This window comes from Miniopterus schreibersii (genome assembly GCF_964146895.1).
Source record: "Miniopterus schreibersii genome assembly, chromosome: 8".
Lineage (NCBI taxonomy): Eukaryota > Metazoa > Chordata > Mammalia > Chiroptera > Miniopteridae > Miniopterus > Miniopterus schreibersii.
Window position 1 is genome coordinate 49,748,469 of NC_138109.1, and position 13,451 is coordinate 49,761,919.

The 13,451-nt window shown below is 33.8% G+C and overlaps 1 protein-coding gene across 1 annotated transcript in view; it reads right to left on the minus strand.

The window, feature by feature from the left end:
• Positions 1 to 13,451, minus strand: part of ADGRL4 (adhesion G protein-coupled receptor L4) — an 89,107-nt gene that overhangs the window by 31,493 nt on the left and 44,163 nt on the right. Inside the window, exons 4-9 of the mRNA XM_081145640.1 lie at positions 7,840 to 7,989; positions 7,324 to 7,397; positions 6,318 to 6,497; positions 6,025 to 6,208; positions 3,974 to 4,090; positions 566 to 771 (exon numbers count right to left, since the gene is read on the minus strand). Of these exons, the coding sequence (XP_081001766.1) occupies positions 566 to 771; positions 3,974 to 4,090; positions 6,025 to 6,208; positions 6,318 to 6,497; positions 7,324 to 7,397; positions 7,840 to 7,989 (911 nt within the window). The remainder of the gene's footprint in view (positions 1 to 565; positions 772 to 3,973; positions 4,091 to 6,024; positions 6,209 to 6,317; positions 6,498 to 7,323; positions 7,398 to 7,839; positions 7,990 to 13,451) is intronic.

Consider the following 13,451-nt stretch of genomic DNA (forward strand, 5'->3'; position numbering starts at 1 on the left):
CTCGGTTATTTCTAATCATGTGGTGTTTTTTTTTATTGTATTGTTTCAATTACATATGAGTTTGAAAAAAGATTTAGAATAACAATAAGAGAGTAAAATGGTCTCAGCTAATTTCTTTATGAAATATTATAAACGTTGCTGTGATTTTGTTCTAATCAGCACCAAATCTGTGCAACTATTATTTTAAATGATAATTACTAACTAAACACTGCCTTCATTACACAAGTAACATTTATCTCTTTGACGCTGATACATTTTTATAACACATTCCTTAAAGGTACAGAGATTTCCAAAATGAATCATGTATGTACTTAAAAACAAAACTAAAATATAGTTTAATTTTGGAGAATCAAATATGTCAAATTCTTTGGTATTTATAAGACAGTTTAAAGGACACTGAAAGTATAAAGTATTTTTAGAAAATTAGTTGTAACCACTTTACACTTTTAATTTTGAGTCTGTATTTTTAAACTCAAGAACTCACATATAATTAAAATGACACAACAAAGATGTCCACTTCTTTCAATGTTTCACAATCATAACCAATAGCAGAAAAACAACTTACCTTTATGTGACTTAATGTAAATGTTATTTTTTCAAGTTCATACAATGTGGGTGGGTTTGAGCTAATTGAGACTGAAATTATTGAAGAGATGACTCTTTCCTCCTCTTCAGAATTATCATAACTTTCCGGTTCCAATAAGAAGTTGTCAGATGATGAGAACAAGGGACCAATACTCTTATAATATAAAAATGAAACTGTGACATTGCCTATAAATCAAATTAATATATTTGGTGAAATAATTATAAAACAAAAATGTTTTTAAGCTGTTAAAATAGACATAATTGAACAGGCAACATTTTTATTCTAAGGGAGTCATACAAATTCCTAGATACTGAAATGTAAGTCATAATAAGTTCATGGCTGAATCACCAAACCATACTGAGACAAATTCTCTCACGTCTGTCTCTGAAACTGATCATGGACTATAACATCTTTGCACAAACTATAGTTAAGAAAAAAATGGTCCTAGGTAAATTTGCATCCCGGTCCTGACTAAGAACAATGGTGTAAAGTATAGTCCCTCTAAAGATAAATATTTATGTTATTACTTTGCTGTGCAAATATATGAGTTAGAAAAGAAAATTATCAAATACATAGTATTAAGAAAGTTTAGAATTGAATGAGTTGTAAGATCCCACTGAGTTCAACCTCATGCTCACTAAATGTTTTCTATTTAATATTGATGACATATAGCTATGCAGTCTTGGGATAGGAAATTTATTATTTCACTTATTAGCTAGAGACATTATACGTTTGTGTTAGATACTTGGACAACTTAGGAGAACTCTATCATAATCATTTGCTCCCTTAAATTTGTGAAACTGGCACATAATTTGAAAAGCATAAATTAATCAAAATTATAAATAAAAATGTTGATAGTATCATAAAAACAAAGGATGTGATACAAAACTGGAACTCTCCACATTACAATATCACACTAATACATAATTCTTTTTGGATATGGTCATGTGAGCTAGAAGTTGCCAAAGTATATCACTATTCATATTTTTTATCTTAACTTAAAAAAGTACCATAAGAGACATTGCTAAAAGCCTTGCTAAAATTCAGATATACTACATAGAGTATTTTCTTGAACTGCCAGCCTAAAAAAACTGTATCAAAAAAAGAAATAATGTTAGTAAAACATGATTGAGCTAGTGAAATTATTATAACTTGAAGAGATGACAACTAGCCAGCTTTTTCTATGGACAGACTGGAGCTGAATGTGGGACCTGAAAACCTTTTCGGTCAACTTGACCTAGTCCAGTTGATGAACCAGTTCATGCAACAGCGACTTCTCAGAGGTTGTAGTAGGAGATGGTCCAAAATCCACTGAAGCACCAAAAAGGTAAGATGGATTTTTATGATCTATTAATCACTCCTACTCTTTCTAAGGGAAAATGTTTAACATCAATTTTTGACTTTGTGTAAAAGGAGATTCATGGTATAGACAATGTTCCCAAATCCATTTTTTAGCTTTCTTTCTGAATATTGTTTCAGGATTTTTCCATTCTCATCATTTTGAAACCCTCTTAATTCCCATGATTTCTCACTAATTTTAGGCATGATCTAGATTTCAACTCGTATGAGATCTGTACCTTCTTTCAGTAAACTAGGGGTTCATTCACTAATGATAGGGACTAAAATTCAGTCTATAAAAATTTTTAAAATGCACGTGTGCCTCCTTATTTTCCTACTAATGATACCATGCTGCTTTTAGCTAATACATGTTTTTCTTAATGGATTTTGTCAATGAATGAATAATCACTTGTGGACATCATTGAGTGGGTTTGACCCGTTTGTTAGGCTTGCCCTCAATTTTAAGTTTCAACCTTGGGGAAAATAAATTTTCTCCCACTGTTTTCTGGAGAGCTGATATTATTACAGTCCTTTTCAATTGTCAGAGTTTACATACGTGATCATTAAATGCAACAAAACTACCATACACTCAGATGGGATCTCTTCGAGATACTAATTCCATGAAATTTCATCACCTGTCACTATGATAAGTCTTTTTAATGTTTTTATTTTTAACTTCTACATGCTACTCAAATCTTTGAAAATATGACAGCTTAACACATTCTTTGGATTTGCTCCTAAATATTATGTGTTCTTGGTTAATTAGAAGATGATGTAATAGGGTAAGAGTCATGGGTTTAATGGCAGGAAGGCTTGGTTATTTTTGCTTTTTTTATGGCCATCTGTTTCTCACTCTTGAATAAAAAATAACATGAAAAAATGGAGAGTATACTATCAATGGATTAGAAATAAAGCCCACATTAGTGTTTTGAATTTTTTTAAAAAAGACATTCTTCTGAGATTGAAAGCATAGCATGTTTTTTCATCACAAAGACATATCTTCTTATGAAATGATGACTATAGAAAGAGACTATATGTGTGTTATTGTATATATTTTTCATTTGTATTTATGACTACCCACGCATTCTTGAGAAAATATTATAATTCATGTTTTCATGAGGTAATATATTTTCAACTATATGGGAATCACAACCACAATTATTCTACTATCAGCAGAGGTTTTTTCCTAAGTGCATTGAAGTAAGAGCAGATAAATGGTTAAATTAAAATAGGGGTGGGGTGGAATGGGTCAATGGGGAGAAAAAGAGACATCTATAATATTTTGAACAATAAAAAACCAAAACTAAATAGTGGCTGCTAGATTGCTTGTGGTTAGGGGACCAGGAAAAGCTGACCAAGGCTGAACTCTTTGTCAACTCCTTCCCTTCTAGTGCTGGTTTTGTACTACCTGTTGACATGCCTAGAGACAAATCTGTTAAGTTCTTTGTGCCTTAGTTCCATTATCTATAAAATGAGAAAATTTGGTTAGATAATCATTAAGTTACCTGTTAGTCTAGCATCCTGTGATTCTACTTCTTAAGAAATCCTGCCTTTAGTTTAGTTGAAGACTAAGAAACATTAAGTGGGAAAAAAGTCCAAGCCTAAACAATAAAACTTTCTGGTTTTTTGAACATTATTTGCTTTCCTTACACAATCACAAATTGAGTCTCACAATGAAGAACATGAAGTATTACTGAAGAAGAAATATTAAAAAACTCTGTGAAAATCACAGCATCTATTGACTGCTTCAAACCAAATAGTAAAACCACATATTTTCTGTATATTTTCATTAGAATCTCAACAATATCAGACAGTTACAGAGGTTGGAGGTAAGACAAGAAGGATGTAAATATTGTCAGCTAAAATTCTCCCCCAGTGTTTATAACCAAATGAAAATCTCAAGTACAAATATGGAAATTCTCGATATAAACCTCAAATAATTTTCTATAGGATACCACACATATTGTATGTACACATAATACAATCAAATGCATAATAAATATTTATTGCAAATCATTGAAATTGTGTATAAGATTGCCATAGCCCTACCATCTGAATCATCTGCAGCTCTTCTCTTTGGAAATATCTTTATATAATCTCCGTCCACATTCATATGGGGATGAATATGTTTCATGTGGTGTGAATCAAAAAAGAAAGCTTTGAGAGCTGGAAAAAAACACGAAAATCATAAATTCCCTGAAATTAGTTTAATGAATATTTATTTAGTTAGAGACAATTTCATCTGTCATTATTGTATTTCAACTTCTTATTTATAGCTGGTAGAATGAACCTATTCTAAACATGTTTGGACATTATATCATAAAATCTGATTCAAGTTTAATTTTTTTTTATTGTACTATAGCATTCATGGTTTATATATATTTTTATTAAATAAAATGAAAGATAAAACATGTATGAACACAAGGAGGCTATATATCATAATTACCAAAGCAAAGAGTAAGAACAATAATGTCTTAGAAGATGGTATTATACTATACTATATGGAGAGGGATTTGATTAAATTCCTGTAGGATAATTTCCTTACCTGGTGTATTTTCACCTTTTTCACGCAGGGATGTCTTAGATATATATATTCCTATACATTAGTGATGATGCTTGCTACTTTAATTTTGAGTAAGTGGTGAACCCTGATGAGACGATGATTTTGGTTGCATATCTACTGTTGCATAGCAGGATGACACCCAGAAAATATAGTAGAGATGTATGCAATGATTATTTCAGAAAATGTACTTTGTATCCTCTGTCAACTTTATTGGCATCTTTGAGTCTGATCCAAGTTTCCTAATATTTTAAGTATAAGATTGCATGAAGCAGGAAAGATTGTAGCCTACTATGTTGATTGCTTTATGTTATCAAAAGACGAAGAATTCCTAAAAAGAAATGTAAATATACTACATCCAGAGAATCTGTCTGTTACAATCATTGGTCAAGGTAGATCCTCACAAGTCATGAGAAGACTAACCAAGAATAGCAAGGGAGTAATGTAGTCTGGGCGAGGGACCTGAATAGACACTTCTCCAAAGAGGACATGCCAATGGCAAAGAGACATATGAAAAAATGCTCAGCGTTGCTAATCATCAGAGAGATGCAAATTAAAAACACAACGAGGTATCACTTCACACCTGTCAGAATGGCTGCCATCCACAAATCAACAAATTACACATGCTGGCGAGGGTGTGGGGAAAGGGGACCCCTAGTACACTGCTGGTGGGAATGCAGACTGGTGCAGCCACTATGGAAACAGTATGGAGGTTCCTCAAAAATTAAAAATGAAACTGCCTTTTGACCCAGTGATCCCACTTCTAGGAATATAGCCTAAGAATCCTGAAACACTAATCATATGCACCCCTATGTTCATAGCAGCGTAGTTTACAATAGCTAAGATCTGGAAACAGCCCAAGTGCCCATCTGTGGGACATTTACACCGTGGAATACTACGCAGCTGTAAAGAAGAAGAATCTCATACCCTTTGGGACAGTGTGGATGGACCTGGAGAATATTATGCTAAGTGAAATAAGCCAGGCAAAGAAAGACAAACATCACATGATTGCACTTATATGTGGAATCTAAAGGACATAATAAACTGATGAACAAAATAGATTCAGTGACATAGAAGCATGGAACAGACTGACGAATGTCAGAGGGAAGGTGGGGGTATGTGGGTGGGTGGGGAGAGATTAACCAAAGAATTTATATGCATATATGCATAACCCATGGACACAGACAATAGTGTGGTGAAGACCTGGGGTAGGGAGTGGGTGCAAGGTGTAAAGGGTCAATGGGGAAAAAAGGGGACATCTGTAATATTTTCAACAATAAAGATAAATAAAGAAAAAAAACGCTAAATGGTTCAGGAACAGGAAAAGGTGGATATCGTAGGAATGAGGCAATGCTCATATATTCATCTATTTTTACTCACCCTTTATTCATATCAGTCTTGTAATATGCATCACCATTTATTCCTACATTGATAAAACAACTGGCTATTTAATCAACAGTATTTTAAATACTCTCCTTCCCTTTTGAGAATGGCTTATTTGGAAAATACTATTGCTTTGAAATTGACCTTCGATTCTTACCTACATCACTTGAATTAGTATCAAACTGAGTGGTCTTTTGGAAGTTCTGAGAAATCCTTATGGTAGCTTGTTCGGCAGCATGCATCAGTTTTGTAAGATGAGCTCTTCTATGAACCACAGGTAACTTGTCCCAGACTGTAAACGTATCCTTTCGAACAAAATTATTCACAGTTTTCACAAATTCCTGTTGACAAAAAGTGTATCTTTTAAAAATGTTGCAATCTTTCATTAATCACAAATATAAGGGAAAATCTGAAGCTCAATAATATTGAGTTAAAGTTCAACATACTTACAGCAAGAGTTGAATTAGAAAGGGTGTCCTTGTCTGAGTTAGTGCTATTCATGTAACCCAGTGATGGCGCTGTTTCTGCTAATATTTCTATATATGAAGTTATATCCATCAGTGAAAGATTTTTCACAGAATTCCTATAGACTTCTTGTAGTAAAGCCACAGGTTGGTTTGTGTGTCTAATCTGAACAAAAATAAGTCCAGGAAAATGAAACTAGTTTAGAGTTCTACTGTATCTTTTCAAGAATAAAGGTTGTGTGTTAAATTTATTCCAAGTTTGGTTTTTTTGTCCTATACATTAGTAAGTTAGCAGACTAAACCCAAACCATAACATACAGCACTGAAACCTGAAATTATTTACAGAATCTTAGCAAATAACTTTAAAAGCATAGAAATTACTTCAGAAAAGGAACAGCATGTTTGAATTGGTAATTTCTAAAAATCAGCTTTTAAAAGTTATAAGCATAACTTAATTTGAATTAGATTTTAATCAACCACAGAAAATTCTTTACAATGTGATAAAATGGAAATTGCTTTAGCTGATTGTTAATTAGTCATGTTGAGATTCACACTTTCAATCGCATGATAATTTTATAGATGTCCTACTTTTTCCTAATTCATTATTGACTTTTTCAAATATTTACTATAGAGAACAAAATCTAGATTCATTCATCTGTGATCCTTAGAATGTGAGAATGGGCCTGAGATCAATGGTCTGGCTACTTTATTCACCAACTTTCTTTCCATATTGAAAAGCATTTTTCAGTATATTGAATAGTAAAAGAAGCATGAGTTAAATATGTGAAAGTCTTCCTCAAAACATTGGGGAGCTTCAAATTAATCCTATCTGAGACTCAAATAAAATTCTTAGATCTCTCTACATAAATAGTTTCAACTCTTCATGAAAATCAACTGCTTGTTACACTTTTTAAAATGTGACATTGAAAACATTTTAACTAAAATCAAAATATCAAAATAAAATAAATTTTTAATTCAACTAGTCTACTTACTTTTGTTAAAATTTTGTTACCAGGATTTACAGCAATACAGGCATAATCTAAATAGCAGTCTGCATTCATACTTTCTGTAGAAAATAGATCATACAGTAAGTTTTAAATATTTTTTTCCTGAGATGTTTATATTGATTCCAATGATTTTACTCAATTATTTAATCATTAAAAACACCTTAACACATGCATTTCATTTTTAATTATTATTCATTAAAATTCAACTATTTTTGTTATTCATTATTTTTTAATTTTTATTCATAATAAAACATTCATTTTTATTCAAAATATGCACTATTTTATGGAAAATGGAAGATTGTAGTTACCCTAAGGAATATGATGTATGTTAACCACATCAAACATGTGGTCTATGTCTTCTATTAGGAAAATAATATTTTTTCTTCTCTAATTTCATTTTATAAGCAATTAGAGAATACTGGCATATTTCTTGATAGGTGTAGCTCTTTGACACTTCACAACTATGTAGCACATATTTTGCATAATTTTTTCATAATTTACCTTTGCAGTAAGTGCCATCATTTGGTGTGAACTGTGTTTTTCCTGAGGATGTCTGATAACCTTCCTCGCAGGAGCAGTTATACCCACCATCCACGTTTTCACATACTGCATGGTCACCACAGGCAACTGATTCACTGCACTCATCTATATCTGGAAATATTTGAAAAATTAACTTTTTAATTTAGTACTCATATATATGCTGCACTGCTGATATTATTACATACAGTTAGTGATTTCATACCAAATTTTATAAGCATGCAAGGAAAATCCCATCATTAGGAAAAATGACGGAGCTAACTTAGCTTCATATATTTGTTTAACCCTGATTTGGCCAATCCATTTTGACAGTGTATTGAAAATGTTATTCATGGGCCAAACACTTGAACTGTTTTCTGAATAGCATGATTCATCAACAGCGTCATTAATTTTTGTCACTGAATATGTAACATTTAGTCCTAATTTAATGAAAACCCAACTTTTAAAATGCTCTGTTTTCTACTATTAAACTTAATTATAACAACTGAGTTTAGATAAATCTGAAGGATAAAAAAAGAATAGCCCACTTTCTTTCCAAAGCTCCATTTTTGCATGCAGGTTAACCTAAAAATTAAGATGTAGCAGATGTGTGATTTAACTCCCTTAAAATCATACCACAATTTTCATTTTTGTTCAGGTTATATTATGATTCTTAATGCAGACCCAGCATAAATAAAGTAACAAACTGTACAGAATTAAGTCTTAGCTTTTTCAGTAGCCATATACCAAAGCCACAATAAAAATTATAGGTTTGAAGCTCACATAATTTATTCTTAATATAAATTTTACATACCACAGCGAAATATGTCTTAAATGAATAAATACAGTATAAATACTCTGCTAAAAGGCAGGGTTCAAATAGAGAATGATTCCAAGGAACTGAAGTCCAGATCATTTTCTTAAACTAAAGCAAACGTTTTTTGTCCCAGCCTAGCTGACATCTTTGAGCTACTCTATGTTAGGTTAAAGAATAAGTCTGTACTCTTAAGTATACAATTTTATTTTTTTTTAGAACTAATAGAGTGGCACAATACTGTCTGTCATAAAAAAGGAAAGTAATCAAAATTCAATTAAAATGTCATCTGGTTAGTTATCTTAAATGTAACGGATACTAATTTTTCACTTTAAAAATTCAATAAAAGTACAGAAAAACATTAAAACTCATACCACACAAAACTGCAACTGACAATAAACGTTTTGCCAGATTCTTGAAGAAATTTCTATTAGCCAGAAAAAGGATAGTACTAGATTTAAGAAGACAATTAACAGGCCCGAAAAAAGGTAGAAAATCCCTTGTTCTTCTGCCAAGTCTATACATTCATAATCTGTACTGCCCAGAAATCTGAGTGTTACTTTTCACAGGACTGCTGCTCTAGCATGCTCACCCTCTTCCTCATATTTCATTGTATGTGTTCAGAAATTGCCACTCTCCCCCACCAAAAATAAAGGGAAAAAAGACAAAATAAAGTAGGGGATGAGTAATAGCAGGTAGACTCTTGGAATACGTAGAACCATCAGGAAAAACATTCCAGGTTGAGCTGAAGAAAAGAACCCAGGTAGGAGTGCAGACTAGGGTTATTATTTTTCATGAAGTCAATGAAGTGAGAAAAAAATATGAGAAAGCAAAAGACTAGTAGTTTTGGAACAGTGCTGAAGAAGTAGCATTAGCTGTAACTAAATGGGGAAAATACCCCAAAGAAAGTGTGAACACATCCATTATATATCATGAACAGAGCAATTTCTTTCATGGATAAGACGGCTATGTTTTTGAAAACCCATGTTTCACATTTTCAGATGCCTTCTATGGCTTAACAGAAAGCATGGTGTTGATTCTCTCAATTTCAAAATTATTGAAAGGTGCAACATTCTTGGGAACGTCACCCCACACCAATCTCTGAGCAGCATACAAATCTGGGCTCCTCCCAGCTCCATTCCGCCTTCCCGCCTGGGCTTTGGACGCAGGCGCACCCGGAGGGGGGCTCAGAGCCCCGCGCTCCAGCTCCCGGCAGCCTCCCCCCGCGGCGCCCGGCTGGGCTCTGCCCGACAAGCCCCTCGCCACCGCTCGCCGGCTGGCTGGACTCCCAGGATGGCAGCCTTTCACCAAGCGGGGTGTTTCGACTTCTGAATTCACCAATTCACAGGATGGCAACCTGCAAAGATTATGAGGTAGTCTGGGAGACTACTAGTCGAGATTAGGATAATGCAAATTTTTATATTCTGACTCCAAGTGTTAGAAAAGAATATTAAATATCTGACCAAAGTGATGTTTTTCAAACCTCAATCATCCCATCTAAGTAATGTTTTCCAAACTGTTTATACTTTTCTTGTTTATATTTTTTCCCGTTACTTTTTTGTAAAACGTGGATGTGAGGTTTGCCAAGTTGGGTGTTCTTTTCACTCAGGGCCTCAGTAGCAGAGTTTATTGAGTCTAACCTGGCAACGGAGTGTGTGACCACCACATCTGGCTGTGTGCCAGGGTAGCAAAGAGCTTTCACCAGCCTCAGCTTGTCATTCTGTGCCCCTTTGCTACCTAGTAGTATAGAGAGAATCATAAAATATTGAAAGGATATCCCATGCCCAGATGGGATGAAGCGGTTACCCGAAATGAATGTGACTGCCACTTTGCCGGAAGATCCCACTAACTTGTCCTGAAATTTCTTGCAGGGCTTAATTGGCTTGGATCTAATAAAACACCTATGGATTCTCCTTAACTCTATTATTATTCATTAGTTTTGGGACCTTGGGTAATACTATAAAAATACCTTTTAACTCCAAAGAGTTCTTTTTCATAATAAATGAGGAAATGTATATGAAAGTGTTTGGAGTAGTGTCTAAGATGCAGTAGGATCTGATGTTGCAATTAGAAATCAGGTCCAGTGATGCTATTTACAGTATGTTTTTTCTTAATAGCAGGAGCCCTGTGAATATGTAGGTTTGGAGGAAACTGATTGATAAAGAGTGTCTCATTAGGTTGCTGTCTTGGAGCTTTCCAAAGCTATAATAAAGAGTAAAAGAACCCCCTCCTCTACTTAATGAAAGCAAAATTGCTACTATGTAATTATTTCAGTTGGACTAGAATTGACATACCATATTTAAGAATTGATCCACTTTTTCCACTACCAACCTAACTCTGGGCTTAACAATGCTAACTTGATTTCTCTACATGGAGACATCATAAAAATTATTTGCTTGTTTTGCACATCAAAAAATTCATTTGTTACTTTTTCAGTAATAAGGTTATACTTTTTTTATGTCCACAATAAGCCAACCCAGAAGAATATTATCATAACTTTCTTCCAAAAACATGATCACATGATTGTTTTGATTCTCATAATTTCCATCAATAGCTGAATTTTCAAAAGTTGTTTAACTCACAGACTTCAAAGCAAGATAAAATGTTCAATTATTAGAAGTAATTTGCAGAGACAAAATTGGATGTTAATATTATTCAAAAGAAAAAATCTGGCACTATAAGAGTACCCAAGGAAATAGGACATAAAAAATTACAAGGAGTAGACATAGCTCTTAAGCACAATGGTAAACATGAAGGGATTCTTGGGTTCTACTCATCTGGCCTTGGAAGAGTCACTTCACTTTTGGATGCCACAGTTTCCCCATTTGTGAAATGCGATTCTTGAAACTAGGTCTCTGGGAGGCTGGGCAAATAGTTTTGTTTTACTGTGATTCCAAGGTGAAGAAGATTCTGCATGATGCTAAGTCTTAAAGCTTTCTGCAACAAAATTACCTTATTTGTGCTAAGTAGTATTTAAATATAGACAATGGTAAATAATTTTGCTTGGGTCATTTCTTGCCCTGAATTGGAATTTTTCATTATCTATTTATAGAGGTTCTTAATGACTATAATTATCAGACATGCCAAATTTAACTATCAGCTAAACTTTCAGATTAGAGGCAATACACTACAAGGTGATATGCTAACATACAAAAGGAATAGAATTACGGTTCTCCGTTCACATTCCCTGAGGATTATCACAGTGCACAACAAAAATTACTACAAGACTGGAAAAAAAAGAGAAGTAGCTGCTCTGCTTCTCAAAAAAAGCTTAATCCTTAAGGACAACAAAATTGCTGAGAAATAGCCATTTTCAAGAGAATGAATTTTCGCTGAATAAATCCATCAAACAAAACAAGTAGAAACTGAAGGCCTCAGAATCTGGTACTGGGCTTTCATATAGTAGTTGTGTTTACTGATGACTTAAAAATAGCTAAAGAAGGAATCAGCAGGAAATTAGGGCCATTCCACAGTATCTCAACAGTAAATGAACATTGGGAGGAAGTTCTAAATTACAATGGACTACACCCCCATAAAACGTTGGCATTAAATAATCTCTGTGTGCATGTTTTCTCTGTGTCTGTGATTCAGCTTTTTTTTTTCTGGTATAGGAATTCTATGCTTGTGAGGAAAACAGAGAAGTACAGCCCTTTGGGAAGGGAGTCATTGTAAAAGTAAACAAGGCCAGATGAAAATGCAAGGTGTCTTCTAGAGACCAGAAGGAGTGAAGAGTAGTTAAAACTGTATTACATGCCAGTGATTAAGATGTCACAAGTTAGATTTTTTTCACTTACTGGAACATTTCTAGGAAAGCTTAAGGAGCTACATAATTAGAACTTAACTACCAAAGTTACAATACTCATATTAAATACCATTCTAAGAAGACTAGCAACAAGAATATAGGCTCGAGAAGGAAAAAGAGTGAGGACCTGTAAGTTTTCCGGGCAAGACTTCATGTTTATCTTATTTCCTTAATAATTGTATATCTACATTCCAATGAAAACACTTTGCTGCCAACACTGAAGATGAAATCATCAGTCAACAAAACAGCATTAGTTTCTCATATTTTAAATCTTTTATGCCCTTGTGAAGCTGGGGTCACTGCATTTGCATGATTCACATCAGTGCGTGAGATTTTAGTGGCCCACCCACTTCAGTGTCCTGTGGAAATAACAATGGCTTTTTCTAGATGCAAGATTGTGATCTAATTCCCCCTTTATCCTGAACGAATGGAGAGTAGCCCTGCGCTCCCTTGGGCATAAAAGGAGGGGAATAAGATCTTCCCTGTTTACACAGCAGAGTAAATGTTATGAACCACAAGTACATGAGACGTGATAATTTCTTTGATAAAGACATTTCACTGCTAAATTTTCTTTGAACATTAGCTCTTAGCTCATCATGTTGTTAATAATAACTGACAGACTTCAACTTAGCTTACTGATGGGAATCTCACTGGAGACCTATCCAAAGGCCTTCGTGTGATCTAGATTAACTTGGATTTCTCTCTTTAACTATGTAAAGTAGAAGCAGCACATTATGCTTGTCCATGCTGCATAGAAAGTCCTGGGTTCTAGTCCCACATCTACCCCTGGCTATGTAATTTAACTTAGTGCCTCAGTTCATCTATTAATCTTGTAGATAACTATTAATCATAATTAATTATACTAGTTCTTGGTACACTGGACATTTTTTTTAGAAACCATGAGTAAGATGATTTATAATTTATTTTCAAAGGGAAAAGCTTTCAGTTCAAAGATTTTGCCTCTGAACATAGCTCATCTTT